The 21,247-nt window shown below is 38.8% G+C and overlaps 1 protein-coding gene across 10 annotated transcripts in view; it reads right to left on the bottom strand.

The window, feature by feature from the left end:
- Positions 1-21,247, bottom strand: part of Arhgap26 (Rho GTPase activating protein 26) — a 416,522-nt gene that overhangs the window by 162,990 nt on the left and 232,285 nt on the right. For 9 of the 10 annotated variants that reach the window (XM_074076748.1, XM_074076752.1, XM_074076749.1 and 6 more), the window contains 2 exons: positions 11,647-11,712; positions 7,772-7,846 (listed from right to left, as the gene is read on the bottom strand). The exons of the other annotated variant lie outside the window; for it this stretch is intronic. In XM_074076748.1, coding sequence (XP_073932849.1) covers positions 7,772-7,846; positions 11,647-11,712 — 141 coding nt within the window. The remainder of the gene's footprint in view (positions 1-7,771; positions 7,847-11,646; positions 11,713-21,247) is intronic. 10 annotated transcript variants of the gene reach the window in all.

The raw sequence follows: 21,247 nt of genomic DNA on the forward strand, positions 1-21,247 counted from the left end.
TCACAAAGAATCTCTGTCACGTTACAATTTCTTCAGAAAGAAGTCGTTAATTGCTTTTATTTATGGTAGTCTGTGAAAAGGTGTGGAAAATGAGGGGCACAGAAAAAAGGAATGCAGACATTCAGGGTCCCAAAGAGATAAGGAAGAAGAGTTCATGGCTGCAGATAAGGGGCTGAGGCATGCAGCTATAATTTTGTGGTGTAAAGCACTGCTATTTAATATTGTCCTTCTATTTTCCCTAACACTAACTTTACTTTCAATATTGTAAAAAGAAAGGGAAAAGTTACAGCACAATTTGAGAAAAAGAGCAATGCTGAATTTGTATTCCTTCACCATCACAGTGAAACACAAATAAAGTCACATACAAAGAAGGGACACAACAGCGTAAACAACATAGAAAAAAGGTTCTTGGTCAACACCCTACTGTGACCAGAGGAATATCCACCAGGCCAAGCTCAGGAGAAGGCCTGGGGAAAACCCACTTGTGGGAACAGTACACTAGATGACAGCCCTCTACCCACCCTCAAGCACAGCCCAAGCCCCCCGGGGAAAGACACCATGCTGTACTCTCTCCCTCCAAGCACATCCAGCAAAGGGAAGCTGCCTTTTGCAATGGCCAGAGTGCTCCTGAGATTAGAGTGAAATCGGACTGGGGAACAGCAGTGGAAGAGTACCTTGTTATATCATGACAAGTGAACTCAGAAGGGAGAAAGTCCTAGAAGAACTATGAGAGAGACAAGTCAAGAACCCTGGGCTTCAGGTTAATGGAAATAAATTCTATTTCTCCCTGAACCATAACAAAATAGCAGAACTAGGAAAAGCCCACTCATTCCACACAGAATGAAAAATTTATGAATGCCTGAAAGTTGGCTGGAACTATATACAGCAGCCCTTCAATTTCATGTAAGAGGATGATTCTAAATAGAATTCACGAAAGTAGCCACAGAACAAGAAGACTCTACCCAGAATGAATTTAATAGCAAAGATTTATAAACTGTGTGTTCAGGTTTGATTATGTGGACGATAAAAAAAAATCTTATACAATATTTATTGGCATAAAATACAGAGACCAAGGCAGCACTCTGAAAAATAATTCAGAAAGTACCTGCTCTGTAATATAAATAAAATTCAGAAAAAATATGAATGCTATGAAGCAAGTCATCAAAGCAAAATAAACAGGCTGAAATAATGAAGATGATGGCTGAAAGGCAAAAATGAAAAGAAAGACATAAGTTAGTAAAGACACTGGAAATTCAATTATAAAATTATGAACAGCAATACCAGTGATATACAACCATCAACCCAAGGGAAATTTAAATGAGTAATATGGATTTGGGGGACAAGTTTGATTTTGCTAGAATGCAAAGAAATGCGAGAAAAGCAAACAGGAAAATTGTGAAAATGATGGTAAATATACCTTCAAAAAGATTGAGAAGTATAAAATAAAAGGAACTCATTCTCCTTTAATAAAATTATGTTCAAAAACTCCTTCAATAGGCCTTCAAAAGTATTAAAGAATGATTATCTAGCGATATTTAAAAGTAGTAGAGAGGGAAAAGATTCCTCATTACATAGTTACTGGTCAAATATATATATATTTGAGGAAAGGGGGAGTTTCCAATTTGTATGACTATATTCCAGATAGAGTTTAAGGAAAACATGAAGGTTTTGAAATCCTGGAATGGGAAGGGTCTTTTAAAGCACAATTAATTAAGGGTGTTGTGGTACATGTCTGTAATTCTAGCACTCAGGAGGCTAAGGCAGGAGAATCCGAGACCAACCTGGGCTACAAAGAGAATTTTAGGTCAGCCTGGGCTACCAAAGTAAGATCCTGTCTCAAAAAAACAAAGCAAAACAAAAATTTAAAACATATGTAAAGTAAAACAAAAACAAAAGCACTGTAAATAAAGATTAAGATATGATAATCTGGATTAAAAAAACCCTGTTAAGACAGCTTCCAGATCGAAAAAGGTCCTGTAATGAAAAGATAAAAATAGGAAATTGGGCAAAGAATACACAGGCAAGTTTATCAGCAATAAACATACGAACAATGTCCAACTCACCCCAAATTATAGGAATGCAAAGTTAAATAAAAGGGAAATACATTTTTAAATGTTTATTATTTATAAGCAAAAAGTAATATGGGGTATGGCAAGGATGTAGGGTATCAGTCACTTTCCTAGTAAACTTGGGAATATCAATTAAGAGTCTTAAAACCATACACATACACTGAAACTGTAAAGAAATAAGTAGAAACAGGTCCTGTCCAGGGAAGGGTATCAGTGGGAAGGGGAAGGTAAATGGAGAGAGAGAAAGGGGGTGAAAATTATGGATATACCTGTTGAAATTGTCCTAAGAAGAGGGGAGGAGGGAAGATGACAGAGCGGTGAAGCTAATTAAGATACATTGTAAGCACATGTGTAGATGTCATAACCATACCCCTTACAACCAATAAAGGCTAATAGAAGATTTTTTAAAAGGAAACAAGTAGCCGGGCTCCACTGGTTCACGCCTGTAATCCTAGCTACTCAGGAGGCAGAGATCAGGAGGATCGTGGTTCAAAGCTAACCCAGGCAAATAGTTTGCGAGACCCTATCTTGAACAACACCCATCACAAACAGGGCTGGTAGAGTGGTTCAAGGTGAGGCCCTGAGTTCAAACCCTAGTATTACAAAAAACAAAATTTAAGGAAATAAGTAGAGATGTATACAAAAATAAACAATTGTAATGGCGAACATTTATTATTAACATGTGGAGGCTCTGGATTCAGCAACCCACATGTATCTTCTCATTTCAGCTTCACATTACTATGGAGGCAGGGATGACTGTTACAGAAGAGGAGAGAGAAGACCAGACCAATTTAAAACATATGTCTGAAGTCAGATGGATAAGCAGTGGAGCTGTCTAACTCCATAATGCTTGATCTTAAGTTCTGCTGTCTTGCCCCATGAAATGTGCATCTGAGTGCCTTTTAGAATGATGAAGAATTGCAATCAGCCTACATACACAAGAACAGGAGACTGATTAAAAGGTTATAGTACACCTACATAATACATGCCCGAGAAAGTCACACTCTAGGAGAACTTAAAAATAAGGGAAAACAGGCGCTTTATAGTGTTATATGAATATAGTCTGTTTAAAAAAAACCTGTAATGTACACAATGAGTCCAGTTTTGTAAACACATTGATACAGTACTATATTTATATCACTATATTATGCTCTGTAATACTATATTAAAAGGTGATTTGGAAAGGATACTGAGGAGTGAAGAGAATGGACATATACTACATATATACATATAAAAATAGCATAATGAAACCCACCAAACACTGTTTGAAAAGGGAGGAAGGAAGAAGAAGGAAAATGGAAATATAATGGAGGGGATGAACTTGCTCAAGGTACAGTGCATGCATGCATGAAATTGTCACAATGAAACCCCTTCATATTACTAATGTATGATAATTCAAAAGAAAAATTAAAAGATTTTTTTAAAAATTTTTAAAAGGTGGTTTGATAAAACAGTTAATAATAAAGGTTGTTTGTGGCCTGTGGGACTCTTCATTTTCTTTCTACTTTTTATATTTTTCCTAATTTTCTACAATGATCACATAACTTTAGTCAGAAAAATAGTTATTCAAAATATACACAAAGAGAAAGGGAGACATACATGCTTTGTTGAACGGGCACAGAACTGATGTAGATATATATATATATGATATATTTTCAGTTAATATTCAAGGGGAAAAGCCAGCATACACAGCAAAGGTATTCTGTTTTGAGGAAGGCACAAGTCTTCCTGAGTCCTTTTTACTATCCAAAGGTCTCTATTGCTAGGAGGATGAGATAGAAGGTAGCACTCAGCACAACACCAGCATGCATTACAGAATGACACTGCATTTGCTATGAGGAATTCTAGTAAGCTTTCTTAAGGAATCTTAATCAGTAAAACAAAGACATTCTCAAAGCACTGGTCCTCATACTTCTCTTCCAACCTGCAGTCTCCCAGTGCATTAAGAGTAAAAAATTTAACTCATGATCAAACTTAGTCTCTGGTTCAAATTCTAAATCATACTTTCAATAATCCAAACACACTATTCTAATTTTGAGAGCCTCAGAACAAATAAACCAAACCTTCTACAGTGCCTGGACTGTGATAGGACATCCAAAAGATATATAACAAAGGAAGAATGAGTGAGAGGTTCATACTGAGCCCAGCCGTCACAGGAAAATGTTTTTTATTTTACACTCTTGGCTGGCCCAGCCCAGCACCAGGACCAAGAATGGATGAAGATGACAGAATAGTCACAGGTGGTTCCTCAACTGCAAGGTTCAGACTTTACAGGTAGGAGAAGCACAAGTACCAGTCTTGATTTCAGATGAGCAGATCTTGCATCCTGGTCATCTCTCAGCTCTGGATCTCAGTTTGGGATTCCAGTCTATCTGAAATGTCCTCCTGGCAGAGGCAGCTGCCTTGTGACTTTCAGCTGCTAGTTATTACTTTTTCATGACATTTCTCAGATGTTCATGATTATATCTATATCCCTAGAAAAACTGAGGAAGAGAACGAGACAAATACTTGTTTAAGGGCCACCAAGCAAAGTGATAAAAACAAGCTCCTTTCAAAACCACTCTTTTGCTCAGAACAACTGAGCCCAGGTGGTTCTTTTTTAGATTAGCAAAGTAGTCTAAAATGTCATATTTCTTTTCATCGGTGTCACCTTACATAATCATCTGTTGTCTTTGAAATCTCTCTGCCCCTTCTGCTCCCCCACATCCAGTTGGTTACAAAGTCTTGTCAGTTCTCTCTCTATGATGATTTTGAGCCTGTCCTTTTTTCCTGGCCTCAAACCAGTTACTTGGTTCAGCCCTGTATCAGGTATGCTCTGCCTAATCTATTGCAACTGTATCTTTTCTCCTCCATGTATTTCCATGATCAAATACATGCTTTACATTGCTGCCAGGTGATCATTCAAAAGCTAGAATCTGACCCTGTTACACCTGTCTTAGACACACCTCTTCAACAACCAGCAGTCATTATTTCAGTTACGCACTCCTCTATCATTCCATCAGTAATCCTTTTCAGTCCACTTGGTTCCATGGACAAACCCCAATCCTACTCCACCTCTTTTTCCCCCATCCTCAGACCTCCAGAGACAGGCACAGGCTCCAGGAGACTTGGATTCATCTGCTGTGGACCATGTGATTGGCCCCAGATTGAGAAATGAATCATGTGAATGGCTCCATACTGGCCAATCAAAGTTCTCCCTGTGGCTTTCTGCCAAAACTGTCACAAAAGACACTCTCTTCTGAGTAATGCAAGCTCCAACACTACTGTGGCTGGACCTATCAAGTACACTCCCACAGAGAATAAAGCCAATACCAAGACCAGAAGAGGACACAGATAATGAGAAGGTAGAAGAATGAAGGGGGAAGGTTCCAACCAAAGTAAAGATGTCACTGGAGTCCCCAGACCCTGCCATTCTTGTCACCTTGGATTTCCCAGCTACATGATCAAATAAATGGCTTCTTAACTCTGAAGTATTCTACATTGTCTTCTGACAATGTGCAAAAGAGTCATAATGTGTACAACTCCACCTCTTTGAACTTTTAGGAATTTCTTATTTCCTTCAGCCCAAAACCCAAACTCCTCAGCAGTATTCAAGTTCTTCAACAAAAGACACCACCTTGGCTTTTCAGCTTTAACACTCCTGATCCAGCCTCAAGTAGTTCTTTCAAATATTAAAGTTATGTTATCATAGTGTCTCTGCTATAGTCACTGCACATCCCAATTTCTTTTTCCAATGGCATGGTTCATATTTCCTGAATCTAAATTTTTCTTCCACTCTCTCCTTCATTACTCAGTCTTTCAAATCCAACTCACATTAAATGTTAACATCATATTTTTACGACATTGCTTTCAGATGAATGCACATTTCACCCTACCAAGAATCTGTAGAAAAGCACCCACTCCTTCTAAAGCTTAATGGTAGCACCTGACCACTTTTTCAGACACTCCAAAAGTGTTTGTAGCTTTGGCCAAAAATGATACCTATTAGACTCTTAAGTCTTTCTTACATTAGACTTTCTCAAAACTTAGCCATAGTGCTATGACTCAGCTACTTTTGGGCATTTATACCAGAAGAATAAATTTTTGTTCACAAACCTGTATGTAAGTATTTGTAGGAACATTACTCATAACAATCTCAAACTGGAAAGAGCCTAGATGTCCTTCAATGGGTGAATGGCTTAACAGACTATGGAATATCCATACAATGGAATATTCCATAGTAGTAAAAACATAAGCAACTATTGTTACATGCAACAACTAGAATTATGATTTAAAAAAAAAGAAAGCCAATCCCCCAAAGTTACATATTTATGATTCTATTTACAAAACAATCTTGAGAGAACCAAATTAGAGAAACAAAGAACAGACTACTGGCTGCCAGAAGCTAGGGTTGGGGTGTAAGGTGAGGGATAAGGCAGATAAATGTAATATTAAAGGGCATCACAAGGGATCCTAATGGGGATGGAATGTTCTGTATCTTGTTTGTATCAATGTCAATACCCTCGTTGTGACATTGAGATATAGTTTTGCAAGATATTATCATTGGAAGAAAGTAGGTAAAGGGTAATTTCTTCAGTCACATGTGGATTTTTAATTACCTCGAGATAAAAAGTTTAGTGAAAAAACCTTAACTATGTCCAAAATCTCAAATGAAAAGCACTGCTCGGTGCTGGAGGACCTCTCTGATAATCATGATTTCAAACTGAAGCTCTTTCTGTAACTCAGAGTACTATAAGGCTTTGCATACCACCGGTAAAAAGCAATCCCAAAACAGAGAGAAAACAGTCATTCTGGCCTTTAGGAGAGAGAAGATTTCTTCACATATGAAATCCATTTTCAGAAATTGGGCTGGCAAAAGAAATGACAAATGCTAACAAGAGTACTGTCCTTGCACAGAACACCAAGCTGGAATCCCAGGTGACAGTCCATCTTATCAAATCCAGGGGCTTTCATGGAAATAAATAACAGCCACTGACCTGTGAAATCTGATCTGTGTGCCATGTACATCCATGTGACTCACTGAGGCTGGCTGTACTCATCTAAAAATACAGGAAATCTGCAGCCTAAGCAACTTTGGTTCATGGGCTCAGGAGTTTTTGATTTGAATACTGCACATTTGGAGATAATGGTTTTATATTTATATTAGCCAGGGGCAAAGAAGTTCTGCTGCTCAAGTGACAGGCACTAGGTTGAAATCTAGAAGCAAAGAGGATCCAAAGATTTATATATATATATATATATATATATATATATATATATATTTTATCTAGGTTACATGACATCCTCAGTAACAGGAACATGAGCTCTGAGGTCCTCTGTGGGCTAGAATGATGCCCTTCCTTGGACTTTGAGTGTGTCCTACCAAATACCTGCCCCAAAAAGAGAACAGGGGAAGTCATGAGCTATTAAAGACAGAACAGAATAGGGTGTGGGGGTTGCATGAGTGACCCGGCACCACTTGGACAGGCAGCAGCCGAGTTTAAGAGAGGATGTGGTGCTTGTTGGAACTCATGTTTCTCATCTTGTACAGTCCCACTCAGAGCTTCTCCCATTAATGCCCCCAGCCACAACAACTGCAAATGGGGCAGTGGATTTCTAGACATCAGTTCTTGGACACCCTGATTCCTTCCCTGGAGGCTGGCCCTACTTGGGGACCTGGTGACTTTTCAGATACCTCCTGGCAGAGTCATTACAGCACTCACCCATCAGGATACTCAACAACTTCTGCACTCTTGAGTTGACCCCCACAATTCGGTAGAGTCCTTGCTCATTGATCCCTGAGACAAGAAACAGTGATGATTTAATTAGAAAAATGTTAGAACACATCACAAGTTAGGCCAACAAAGCCAAACGCTTTTTTTTTCCTCAGTTCCACTAAAAGCTGCTGTAATTAAAGTCCCCTGTCACTCATTTCGGCTCTTAGCAAGGGAGTGGGATTTGGTACAGCTGTCTAGGATTTCACGGATGTGCTGCACACTTCAGCCCTCGAGTTAGCTCAGTCATCAGTGGGGAAAGAAACTTTCCTGTTCTCTTGCCAAAGGCAACACATGAAGAGTTTTTAAAGAGGCAAAATACATTCTTTTAAAGATGTCATATTTAACCAATTTTTAAAAGCCAAAAGGACAAATACTTTATAATCTATTCTTACATGCTGAATAAAAATATTGAGATATAAGGACAGTTTTAATTTTAGGGCATGTTAGCCAAGACTGAGAAATTAGAAAATCCACTCATTGGCAATGTTAATATTCTTTACAAAGGAAAAAGAAGAGCACCTTCCTGAATCTGAGGACCTGCATAGTTACACTAGAAGGAGCTTGCTTTCCAACATTTGAACAATGAGCCCAGAACTTACCAACTGCAGTTCTTCTGTTCATTGAAATGCATGGATTAGCTTACCATGGTGCCATGTACAAAAGAGAACCAACATTCCTGGTCATCTCCCTCCCATTTCCTCTTCTTTATAGCAATTAACAAAATGATCTTTTTTATTTCATTCCTTATTTGTTTTCCTCCTCACAATTAGAAATGCAAACTATGTAAAAGCATTCTGTTTTGCTCACCATCATGTCCTCAGCCCCTAGGTCAGTATATGGTATAAAATAATGAACAAAACACTGAATTTTACACCTATGAAATGCATGGGGGTGAGGCTAAAACACAATTTTCTGGAAGGAGTTCAGGAAAGGGCTGATCCTGCAGTGTCTTCAACAAGACCTATTTAGAAGTGAAACTAATGAATAAAAGGAGGTAGTCTGCAATGATAGGATTTTACACCTGTAAAGGACATGTAAAACACACATGGCCCCTGGGCCAAGAAACTAAGGACAAGTACCATCTTACACAGTGGCAGATTTTGTGATATATCAACCTGAAGGTTTGAAAGCTCTGAAGTGACTCTACTTCTTTTATCCTTGTACTGTCCTAAGATTTAGACAACCCTGACTCCCAGTTGATAATTACTGATGAATCCCTGAGAGCATGGGAAGTCTGTTTATCTCTGGTCACCACAGATTATGTGTATACATAAATGCACCATAGTAAGGAAATATCCACTCCTTTCAACTATTTATACTAAAATCGCATTTGATTCACCCTGTCCTTATTTCTTCTTTGTGCTAAATGAAGACCTTCTAAGCGCTGAGGAAGTAGCGCAATGATAGAGCACTTGCCTAACATGCCCAAGGCCCTGTGTTAGATCCTCAGCACCACCGGAAAAAAAAAAAAAGACATAAAATTTTAGTCAGGGGTAGTGGTGCATGCCAGTAATCCCAGCTACTTGAAGGCAGAGGCGGAAGGACTGAGAGCTGGAGACTAACCCTGACAAAGTTAACTAGACTCTATCTCAGAAACAAAACACAAAGACGGGAGAGGCATAGCTCAAGAGGTAAAGCACCTGCCTAGCATGTGTGAGGCCCTGGGCTTAAAAACAGAGAGAAAAAGCTTTCTCAGAAATTAAAACATGTAATTCTCATCCCTATTTTAGAGGGAAGAGGGGACAAGGAGGCAGAGGCTATGAAACAAAAACAGCTTGAATTCTTCTTCTACTACATATTGCATACTTTATTATTTTATATCAGAAAAACGTCCTCCCAGCTTGGTTTGCATTTATCACAGACACTGAACAACTTTAAACGATTAGGTTTCCTTCTTGGTTTTGGCTACTGAAAACTGAGAGACAAACAATGGCTCATCTTAGGCAAGTAGATAAACTAGGTTGGGAGGGTTGGATTTCTATTTGGCTCCATCTTTATGCTTTTACCTTTATTAACGCTGTATTCCTTATTTCTCATTTTATTTTTTTTAAATGAAAAATTTGAACTCCTGCTGAAAAGTTACCTTCATGATGTAAATTCCAAAAAAATTTAGAAACTACAATTTAGGAGAACAGATAAATCAAAGGAAAACAGTAAAACCCAGCAGACAGCCACTGATAACACAATGACACCTGGGCAATAAGATGCACCTTTTTCCTGTTACCCAGAATGCACCCAGATTGGACAGATATTCTGTAACTTGTATTTTTCACTCAATTTACGTAATTAAGAAAATAGACAGGTGTGACCATACATGTCTGTAATCCCAGCACTGGAGAGGTTGAGGCAGGAAGATCATGAGTTCAAGGCCAGAGTAGGCTAGACAGTCAGACCTTGTCTCCAAAAAATGGGAAGAGAATGTTGGATGTCAAAAATTGTATTTCTACTACATTTTCAGAAATTCATGGTTTTTTTACTTCATAGCTGAACCACTGTTGATTTAACCAAGTTTGAGACCTTTGGCCAGTTCTGCTTGAACAATGCCATTGTGTACACATCCTTATGGCTCAATCTGATCTATAGCCTTATTTCTTCAAGGTCAATTCCCATCTACTTGCATTTTATGCTCTCTGAGCATATTTTGTATATCTTTGCAAGTTGTCTTAACTCTTTGTTGAAGGGAGGTAAGGAGAAAAAAGCAAATGTTTAAAATTGTTTTCACACATTTAAATAACTACTTTGGAAAGAAAATCTTTTGATGGACACACAGGCACAGACTATTTTTTCTCTTCCTTTATTCAGTGCTTTATAGCCTTTAGAAATAAGTTTCTATTTCTCAACTGGTAAGGTTATGGCCCTGATTTAAAAAACAGAATTTCTTTCCAATAAATAAATAGGGCTAGTAGGTGGAGAGGCCATAGAATAATAAGATTTACATCTCTGACAATGGTTCAAATCAAATCCAATGTAAAGATGGTTAAAAGCTTTTCTCAGAGCACAACAGACCAGTGCACCCCCAGCTTCAAAGTACTAGAAGTGAGGACTTCTCTGAGGAGATGAGATAGACTATGGGGTGAACCAGTCTCCCTAATCTCAATGCCTTGCTCCAATGAACCCAGGTAAGGTCAGTGCACAACAGTGGCCTGACACCTTCTCTGTACCTAGATGATCCCCCAAGGAATAACTCCCCAGAGTAGTAGTCCTTACTCAGTGTCCAGAGACTCTAAGACAGTCACTGGAGAGAATCCAGGGGTCTATGAATTAGGAAGACAATTATATCCTTATTTTCACTAAGCTATAACTGATATTACACATTTTCTTACATTATGAATATAGACAATTCATAGTGGCACCAGCAGTACCTGCAACATGGTCTGAAATCACAGATAATTTTGTAACATATATCTATTACTACAGATATCTTAAAATATCACCACTTGTAGATTATGCCAATTATTAGGCCCATCACCATAACTCATGAAAGAAAGGCCCTGTTAACAAAGAAATATATCTCTTGCTATACCACAATTATGTTTTTAAGTTTTCAACAAACTGAGTGTCAGTAACTGGTTTTTATAAGTCTAAGCATTTTCTGTGTATACATTTACAACATTCTTCTGATTGGCCAAATGAAAGCAGATGACAGGAAACAGGCTGAGAGCCCCTACTTCAGACCAATGTGACTTGTGGAAACACAACGGCTATGGCACCAGGGAATTTAATGAGTCACTTAAAATCGGGAAACAGCAGGTAGCAGGTCTGACGCCTCTCCAGATGTGTGACCTTCCATGAGAACAATGCCATCTGTTATACTACTTTACCTCTTGTTTCCACAGCATGGATGCACTTCCTGATTATGCTGAAACCAATGCTATCCAACTGTGCAGCTGAAAGAGCAAGAGAAGAGCAGTCAAGCTGTGGCTGTGCAAATCCACCTCAGGTTAAGCCTTCACCAACTGACAGTGAATCATTGCATGGGAAGATAGAAAATAATAATAAAGTAATAATTTTATTTATTTTTGAGCTAATCATATTGTTTTATTTTTTACTTATTAGCATATAATAGTTGTACAGGGAGATACATTGTGATATTTACCTTTGTGCCTACAATGTGTATCAAGTTACATTTACCCCCTTCATAGTTCTCTCTCCCCGCCTTCTTAGAACAATTTCAACAAGTTTCATTCTTCTATTTTAATATAGGAATACAAAATACATCCACCATATTTACCCTCATTCACCTTTCCATATACTACCCACATCCCACAGGTACCCACTCCTGGAAAAGACCTATTTTACCTTCCTGCCCTTCATTTTTTTCAACTGTATATTGATACATACTTTAGACCTGTATATATCATGCTTTAATCAAATTCACCACCACCCTATTACTTGCCCATTTTCTTTCACCATGCTGTCCTAATATTCAACAGCTTACAGTACAGTAACTTATATTATATTCTTATATAGATGGGTTGTTTCAATATTTTTCAATCTCTAACATTTTTCCTTCTCCTGCCTCTTGTAGTCTCCTCAGATAGACTTACTAATACATTTTTGTTCTCTTTCTGTATGTATATGTGCATATACATGTATATATACGTTTATCTTACAGGTCTAGCTCCCACATATGAAAGAAAACATGCAACCTTTGAAAGTAATAATTTTAAAAACTAGTTAGCATCAATTGAGAACTATCATATTCAGATAAGTGTTGAATGCATGATCTTACTTAGTTTTCATAGTAATCACAAGTTCTAGAAACTTGTAACATTATCCTCAGTTTATAACTGAATACACACACACACACACACACACACACACACACACACACACGCACGCACGCGCGCGAGACTGAAGAAACTGAGCACAGAGTAATATGCACCTTTAAATTAGAGCTGTAGGACTAATTGCCTGTGGTTTCTTCTCCAAAAAGCAACAGTTAAGTGTTCTACAAATGTTGGGCAAGTGTTTTACCTAGCAACTCCTCCAGGATGATGCTATTATTGCCTCCATATTGTTGATGAAGAAACTGACCAAAGTGGCTAGGCCCTATCACCAAACTGCCTTAACCATGAATCTGTGTCAAAGTATAATCCTGTTCAGGTGAATAGAAAAAAGGAAAAATGGAGAGGAAAAGGAGAAAGAAAAATGACCCAGAGAAAAATGAAATCAGCCAAGAGCAAAGAAGCTCCTTGAGTTAGAACTGCTCAGGCAGTAGAGCCACCCCTCCACGTGGCAAGGCATAAAGCAGGTGACGAGAGGGTTCTCCACCAGCTTCACAACCCACTAGTGTCAGTCAAAAGACAAATGATCCACAGCAGCACTTTTTCCACAGCGCAGAACCAGTTTCTAACCTAGCATCAAGGGGGCTGGAAGTGTACCAAAATTCATTTCCATGCTTTGGTTACCCAGTAATAAGATGTAGGTGGCCATCTTTAAGAATGGGCTCCTCTCTGACCTCCTTAGGATATCAAGACAAGACATTCAACAAACAGCCTCATGTTCAGAATGAAGAAGGAAGTGGTTGAGAGTAGGGAAGTATTTCCAAACCAACTGTAATTATATAGGATAAGAAATAAACTTATCATATATAAGAACTGAGGAGAACCTGTACTCACCTTTCATCCAAATGTAATTTTTCTCTAATCCTTAGTGTACTTAGATCTAACAAAACATTTTTTTAATTTAAAAATCACTAGGATATAAAAAATCAAACTAAAAAGGAAATAATTTTCCCCTAAAATCTCTTCCCAAAGTTTAACAGCTCCTGTACTTACATGTTTATGCATTGTAAAACACTCAGCCTCTAGGATAAGTAAAGCACCAGAAGAGAAAAAAGAAAACCATGAGTCTCCCCACCCCTGGAAATTACCTGCTACAAAAACCATTCCTCTTATTCCCTTAAAGCAGTTTAGAAGCCTACTAACTTGTCTCCTTGATTTTTCCCACATGGACCAAGTATGTACTCTGCAAATAGTGGTATCTCAAGCTTTCAGATGGAAGCTGCAAAGCAGACTGAGATAATTCTTCCAAATGGAACTAAATTAACTCATGCAGTAGAAAGTATTTTAATGTAGTAACAAGCTCTAATACACAGGCCAAATATCTGCTGGAATCCAGGGGAGAAATTTTTGTTTTAAGTGAAGTCTTATTAAAATATAATTCACATACCACAAAGCTTTTAAGTGTGTAATTCAGTTGTTCCTTATATATTTAGAAAACTAAGCATTAACCACTATTAGCTCCAGAGCATTTTTGCCCTCCCCCAAAGAAAAATAAACCCACACACATTAGCTGCAACTCTTCATTTTTTTCCTTCCCACATTCTTCATGGAGTTGCCTATTCTATATACATGAAGTCATAAACTATGTGGTCTTTTTTTATCTATCTTTTTTCATTTGTTATGTTTTCAAGGTTTATCCATATAGCATCATACCTCATGCCTTTTTAAGACTGATTTTTGTTTATCCACTCACCAGGTGATAGACATTTGTTTCTACTTCCAGCTATTGTAAATAATGCTACTATATCTGCATACAAGTCTTTGTATAAACATATATTTTCATTTCTTTCATGTATATCCTATGAGTGGAATTTCTGGGTCATGGGATAACTCTATGTTTAACTTCTTAGGGAACTTTCAAATTGTTTTCCAAAGTAGCTGTACCATTTTACATTCCCACCAGCAATGTGTGAGAATTCCAACTTCTTTACATCCTTGATAACATCTGTTATTGTCTTTTTTATTATAGCCATCCTAGTGAGTGTCAAGAGTTATCTCAGTGTGGTTTTGATTTGCATTTCTCTGATGACTAATGATGTTGCGCATCTTTATATGCAAGGAAGAGCTTTCATTCCTTCACACAGTAGTCAGAATAGAGCCTGCTGGAAAGTATTTGTCAGACAGGGAATTACTTCTTTGTGCTTAAAGAGATTTCCAAAATGTTTATAACTGTGATTCAGTAGGCAGTTGGGAGCTTTTTAATTCTTCTTTTGAAGAGGTATTTCAGAGAATTTTTTCAAAGGCATGGTCATCAAAAGAGTTTGGGAGAAAGAATGGCCACTTTGCACAGTGCTCTGGAGAGCAGCTGAGACTGATTCCAAACTTGGATATTTTAAGAGCAACTTTGAGAAAAAGCTCTTATTCTATGTATTTATGAACTTCACCCTGGACAAAGACCATTTCCTTACCCCGTAAACATCAATAAAGGTTTTAGAAAATTGGAAAGAACTTGGCAACCAACAGAGATGGCCCCAGTGCTTAGAAGAGGAGCCACCAGTCCAACTCGTAGAAAAATTAAAACCAGGATTGGACATAACCCAGTAGAGGCAAACTGGTCCACTGTAGGAAGTAAGATCCTTTACTAAGTAAGTAATACGTGGTGGAAAAGAATATAATGAAACTTTCCAAACATATCAAGAAAAAAAATTAAATTCTACTAGTCTATATTAACTGCAATAATTAATTCTTCTAGAAAATGCCAAAGCAAGACACCTGTGCTCAATTCTGAGTAAATTTTTCTCCTTTTTCTCATTAGAGGTTCTCCAGTTTCCTATGAACCAGCAAACCCCCTTTACACAGATGTTATACACAAAGGCCTTATATTTTACATAGGTAATGCAGTATCTACCAGCATATTTTAGTTGTCAAAGCTCAAATGTACATAGCATTTACACACTGCAAAGCCACACCTTAATAACTCAAGGTAACTCTTTGTAAGACTCTAATGTATTACAGTTGCATAGTGTTGATAATTATTTACAATTTATAAGCAGATAAAACTTTGTTGAGAAATGGAATCTACATCAAACAAGGGTTCCCCCAACAAGGAATTCATGAAATACACTTCAGCAACCATTGTTCTAAATCTCTAAACTAGAACTGGTACAAATTACTGCACTGCCCAGTGCCCCTAGCACTTCTCATTTCAGTCCCTGCGCCCTCTCCCCTACCCCCAGGCACAGAGTTTGATTTCTACCCTCATCAACTTGGGTTTCCTGTTGACATCATGATTAGGTTACTAATAATTAACAACTGCTTTATTATTTAACATGGACTGAGTACCACTAATGTGATAGGGACTGCAGTACACACATAACCACATCATTAGTCCTAATCTCTGCCCAGTGGGTACCTAATCTAAGTTAATTGAGATCTCCTAGTCTGAAAACAAATTCCCACTAAAAGGTTTAGAACACTGTCACCACTGAGCAGAATTTGCAAATGACAGAGAAAGTGGCCTGCCAGATGGAAGCGGCTGTCCTTAATCCCCTCAAGCAGGTGATTCAGCTCTTTCCCTGAGCCAAGGCTCAGAAAAGGTCACGGATTTGTTTGCAATTTCTGTATCCTTATAATCTCCAGAAATAATCTCTCATTAAATATCTACTAGGCTTGCATTATTCCCTTAATTTGACTTGCCATGAGTTGTTGCAGGATCTGCAGCTTCCAGGCCTGATGCCCCAGTCCTGAGCTAAGGTTTAAACTGACCTCTCTTCCTCCCTTAACCTCAAATTTACTCTGCCCAGGTTTGCACTAGGCAAACACTGTTGGGTTGTAATGAAAGTTGGCAGAATGCACAAAGAGCCAGGCTAATCCTCCCCAGCACGTTAGAAGCGTGCCATCCTCTGAACCTTTATTTCGACCTTTGAAGCCTTGTTTATGTCTCTCCTTTTAGAAGAAGGAAAGGGCCCAGGGTCAGACAAACCCCTTTTATCAAAGCTGTATGGTAAAATTGAGAACATAGTAGAGGTATGCCCATACTCAGTCACCTTGGCAAGTCTTAGGGCAAACCCAGAGTGGGAAGACAGTGGGTGACAGATAGTTTGGGTGTAGGTTGTCATTCTGATACGAACTTTAGGAGGAGGGAGGTGGGTAAAATAAAGAAACTGACTTTTACTGCAAAGGGCTGAAAAGAACAACACACTATAGGGTACAATTAAATCATTTCCTTGCCTAAAAGGAGGCAGGTGGTCCAGATAGAAAGACATGATTTTAGCATGACCATCACTGCCATATTGTGACATCCAAAAAGTCACTGCAATGCTCCTCAGCTTCTGATACCTCACCTGAGATACCTTCCCCTGGCTCTTCTCATCTTTAAAAAGTATGAAGCTGTAGGTGGTGGTGGTAGTGTGTGCAACAACCATAACAAAACTGTATAATCCTCAGCACTGCCCTTCTCTCCTCCTTTCTCCATATCCAAATTATCACCAAGTCTCTCAATTTTATCTCTTAACGTCTCTCAACTTTGTTTGGCCCTCTTCATCATCACCTCCACCATCCTGGACATGCCTCTGTCATCTGCTGCCAGGATGAATGCTATGACTTCCAAGCTAGTCTCTTCATGCCTCCCCTTGCTCCCTACTATCTGTCCTCCACCTTATAGCCACATGTTGCTGACAAAACCATACCATGTTACCTCTCTGGTAACAATCTCTTAACATGCACCACTGCTCTGAGGATGATAACTCAAATCTTGAACATAACCCAGCAGAGCCCACATGGACTGGCCTTAGCCAATCTCTCCAGCTTCCTTGGGTGCCATATCCTTGGCTCTCAGCACCCCACTATACCAGCTTGCTTTCCAAGCATCTGACTGACCACATTTTCTTTCCAGCCTTTGCACAGGCTATGGATTGGGGTCACCTAAGTCTCCTGGCCCAAGTGAAGATCTCTCCTCAAGTGTCAGGTCCACAAAAAGCCTCCCAGATCTCTCCTTCTATGTTAATACCCTACCATACAGTTGGCTATAACATCATCAACCTCTTTCAGAGTATGCATCACAACTGCAAGTTTACATTTATTTGTGTGATTCTGAGAAAAAATGTCTACTACCAAGCTAAAATATGCAATCATGAAGGCAACAGTCCATATGCATCTCTACTTATTTATTTCATTCCCTATTATATCTCACTGTGTATAATGGTGTTGGACCTTAAGTGACTGTGTGTGTGTGCATGCGTGCACATGCATATATGACTTTTCACTTTGGTAAATTAATGGCTGAGTGGTAGAGAAAGTTGATGAGGGGCAGTGTGGTATAGTCAAAATGGCCTTTTAAATTCCAAGTTACATGAGAATAGATGAGTTTTTTAAGCTTTTAGTCCTTGGTTTTTTCAACTTTTGCAAGGATATAAAAGTTAAATAAAGAAATGAATGGCCTGATCTAACCACTTCCTTCCTTCCTTCCTGTATCAATACAAAGAGGTACAACCACCTAGTGGACAGCCCCAAGAATGAGTCCAAAAGAAAGGAAAAACAAATGCCGTGCAGGCCAAAACATGAAACTGAAAAGACAGAACCAAGTTTAGATTTTCCTACACTCTTAAAAATCCTTTGCTTGTCCAACAGGGCATTATCAAGTGACACATGGTTGATTCTGGGGGAGCTCTTCCATGACACGTTAAGTAGGTCATGAAAGTTAATACAACCCCCAGAAAGCAAGAGTTTTCTCTCCTAGAAATTTGTGCTGTCAAATAGACCTGACTTTTCAAGCCCAACAGCCCCTTTTCTGAAAAAACCTGCCGTTAGGCCTGCTATTGCCTAACTTCAACCTTCAGTTCTCAGAAAACTAAGCAATTAGGCAAAAAGTTGACAAATACCCAATTTGAATAGAAGAGACCTTTCCCTACCACAGGTTTACTGATAGATGCACAGTCTCCAGAAATAGCACTCTGAAGGTATACACCCAAATCACCTCCCTCCTATACATGCATCCTGAGAATTCTAACCAAACCTTTAGGATATAAATCATTTTCCAAATGAGAGGAGCAAGTACTCTGGTTTCTCTTCAGATCATATAACTCTTCTCCCTTTTACCAAATGAGAGGAGCCGATCACCTAAATTAGTCTCAACATGCATTAGTAAGGATTACCAATTTCCTAAAGCTGGCATTCAACAGGATTTTCCTAGTCTGAATTTTTTCCCCAGGAAACGTATTCAATTTACCTTTGATTTAAAAAAAAAAATCTCCTAAGTTTTCTGTGGGAGAAATGGAATTTGCTGGCTGTGCTAGAAGTTCACATCAAGACAAGAGACCTGAGAGGTAAAAGAAGTCGCTATCTATTTCTAACACAGGTGAATACAGTAGATTGTCTGGAGCTGCAATGAATGGGCAAGTTCATAGGTAGTTCCAGGTGCATATTCTCACCTCAGTAATTTACTCAATTTCCCAGTGGGATTTGCTCTTTAGAGCCTAGCCTGCCTTGCTCATTGTGAATTTAATCAATTTCAGCATCACTAAAGGCCATGAAGGAAAACACCCACATTCAAGTGAATACAAAGCCACCTGGATGATGGATTTTTAGTTTGCTCACACACTCACAGAGAGAACCAGATGGGTTCACACCCTTTGTCCTAATCATGTGAAGCCAGGGTTCTAAGGCTCCCTGGTTTATAGCCCCTAGAAAACTGTCCCCATGGTAGAAGCTAACAGAATTTTCCAGTACAGCCCCCAAAACCTGGAAAATTGGATGTCAATTGTTAAAATGTAAATTCTGTGCTTTGGGGATTATTGATAGCCAATTTTTAATACCAGATTCATGCCCCAGGATTCCATCCAGCTCTACTGACTACAGCACCTTAGACTAGCCAGTATGTACTTAAAGAATACAAACTAATTTTAATTGAATCACACAGACAGAAGTAGTATGTAGCACAAAGAGAATAAGTTTTAAAGACAGACAGTTCTGGATTAGAATCCTATCTCTGCCACATCTGGTTGGTTATGCACCTTGGGTGAAGTAGATTCACCCACCTCACCTACAGTGGAGACAACTCACCAAGATGTCATGAGGATCAAATGAAATGTACAGAAACTGTAACTTATTTGACATTCAATAAATACATGACTTCCAGTATTATTAAGATGCTACAACATCTTAATATTTGAGTCAAACTTTCCAGTTGATGATATGGTTTTAATACCCACGTTCATGTGATTGTTATGATAATCCCATGGGGTAAATATTGCTACTCTTGCTAATAACTTCTTGCTGTGCTTTCACACTAATGAGTATAATAAGGGATAATACATTACAGTTTATACACTAAATTAATAAACTATAGCTTATTTGATTTCCCAACATCTAGGCTAAGTTTTTATGATGAGAAAAGCCAGGCTTATGATGTTAAGTAGTAAAAACAATGATGATAACAGTTAGCTAACACTTACTGAGAGAGACTACACTGCTCTGGGCTATGCACTTAAAAGCATGATCTTATCATCATCATCATTGCCCTTATTTTGCAGACAGGAGACCTAGGCTCAGTCAGATTAAGGAAACTTCTCTAAAATCGTGGTGTTAATAGTGAGTGGGGAACCGGGTTCTTATTCAGTCTAACTCGTCTACTCTACTTTCTGTATATGTTCACACAACAGTCAGAAAGGAACTAAGAGCTAGGGATTAGCTTTTTTGGCTCCTGCTTTTTCTATTCTAGTAGAAGTTCTCAACTCCAGGCGACAAAATAAGCAAGAGTATAATTTTTGCAATGCAAATCCTAGGCTCTCTCCCAGAGATTATGCTTCAGTGCTTACTGTACGGTGGTGTGGCAGGGGATTAGAACTCACTTGTAAAACACTACAAGCGTTCACCTTCTATGACTTCTAACACTAAGAACACAATCTTATCTACTGACCTCACGTGGTCTAGTCCCAGCTTACCTGGCCATCTCCCTCAGGCTTCCTCTCATGTAGTCACAATGGTTCTTCCTAATATTCCTAGAAAACAAGTGGTTCATTCCCTCCACCCTGGATCCTTTACACATGCTGCTCTTTTTGTCAGCAATACTCATCTGTCAAAGTCTGACATACCTTTTTTCCTCCTTTCGTTCAAGTTTCTCCTCAAATGTTAGCTCTCTAGAGAGGGCTTCTTTGTTCTAGCTACCTGAACTAGCTACCTTTCCCTTATTCTCTGCCCCTTTGCTTTTTCTCTTTCACAGTATCTACTTCCATCTGCAATTATAACTTAGTCTACTTGTTTACTGTTTAGTGTCTACTTCTTTCCACAGTGTAAGCTCCACATTTCACAATGCATACATGTATCAAAACATCATATGTTAGCAGGGCACTGGTGACTCATGCTTTTAATCCTAGTTATTTGGGAGGCTGAGATCAGAAGGATCATGGTTTGAGGCAGCAAGGGGAAACAGTTCTTGAGACCCCCTATCTCAACCAATAGCTGGGTGCAGTGCTGCACACCTGTCATCCCACATGGGAGGCTGTGACCAGGAGGACTGAGGTCAGCCTAGCAAAAAATCTCCAGGACCCCAACTCAATGGAAAAAAACTGGTCAAGAGGGCATGTGCCTGTCATCATGGTGACAGCAGGAAGCAGTCTAGGCCAGCTGAGGCAAAAAGTGAAGTCTTTTCTCCAAAATAACCAGAGCAAAAAGGATTGGAGGTGTGGCTCAAGTGGTA

The sequence above is a fragment of the Castor canadensis genome, chromosome 6 (genome assembly GCF_047511655.1).
Source record: "Castor canadensis chromosome 6, mCasCan1.hap1v2, whole genome shotgun sequence".
Taxonomy (NCBI): domain Eukaryota; kingdom Metazoa; phylum Chordata; class Mammalia; order Rodentia; family Castoridae; genus Castor; species Castor canadensis.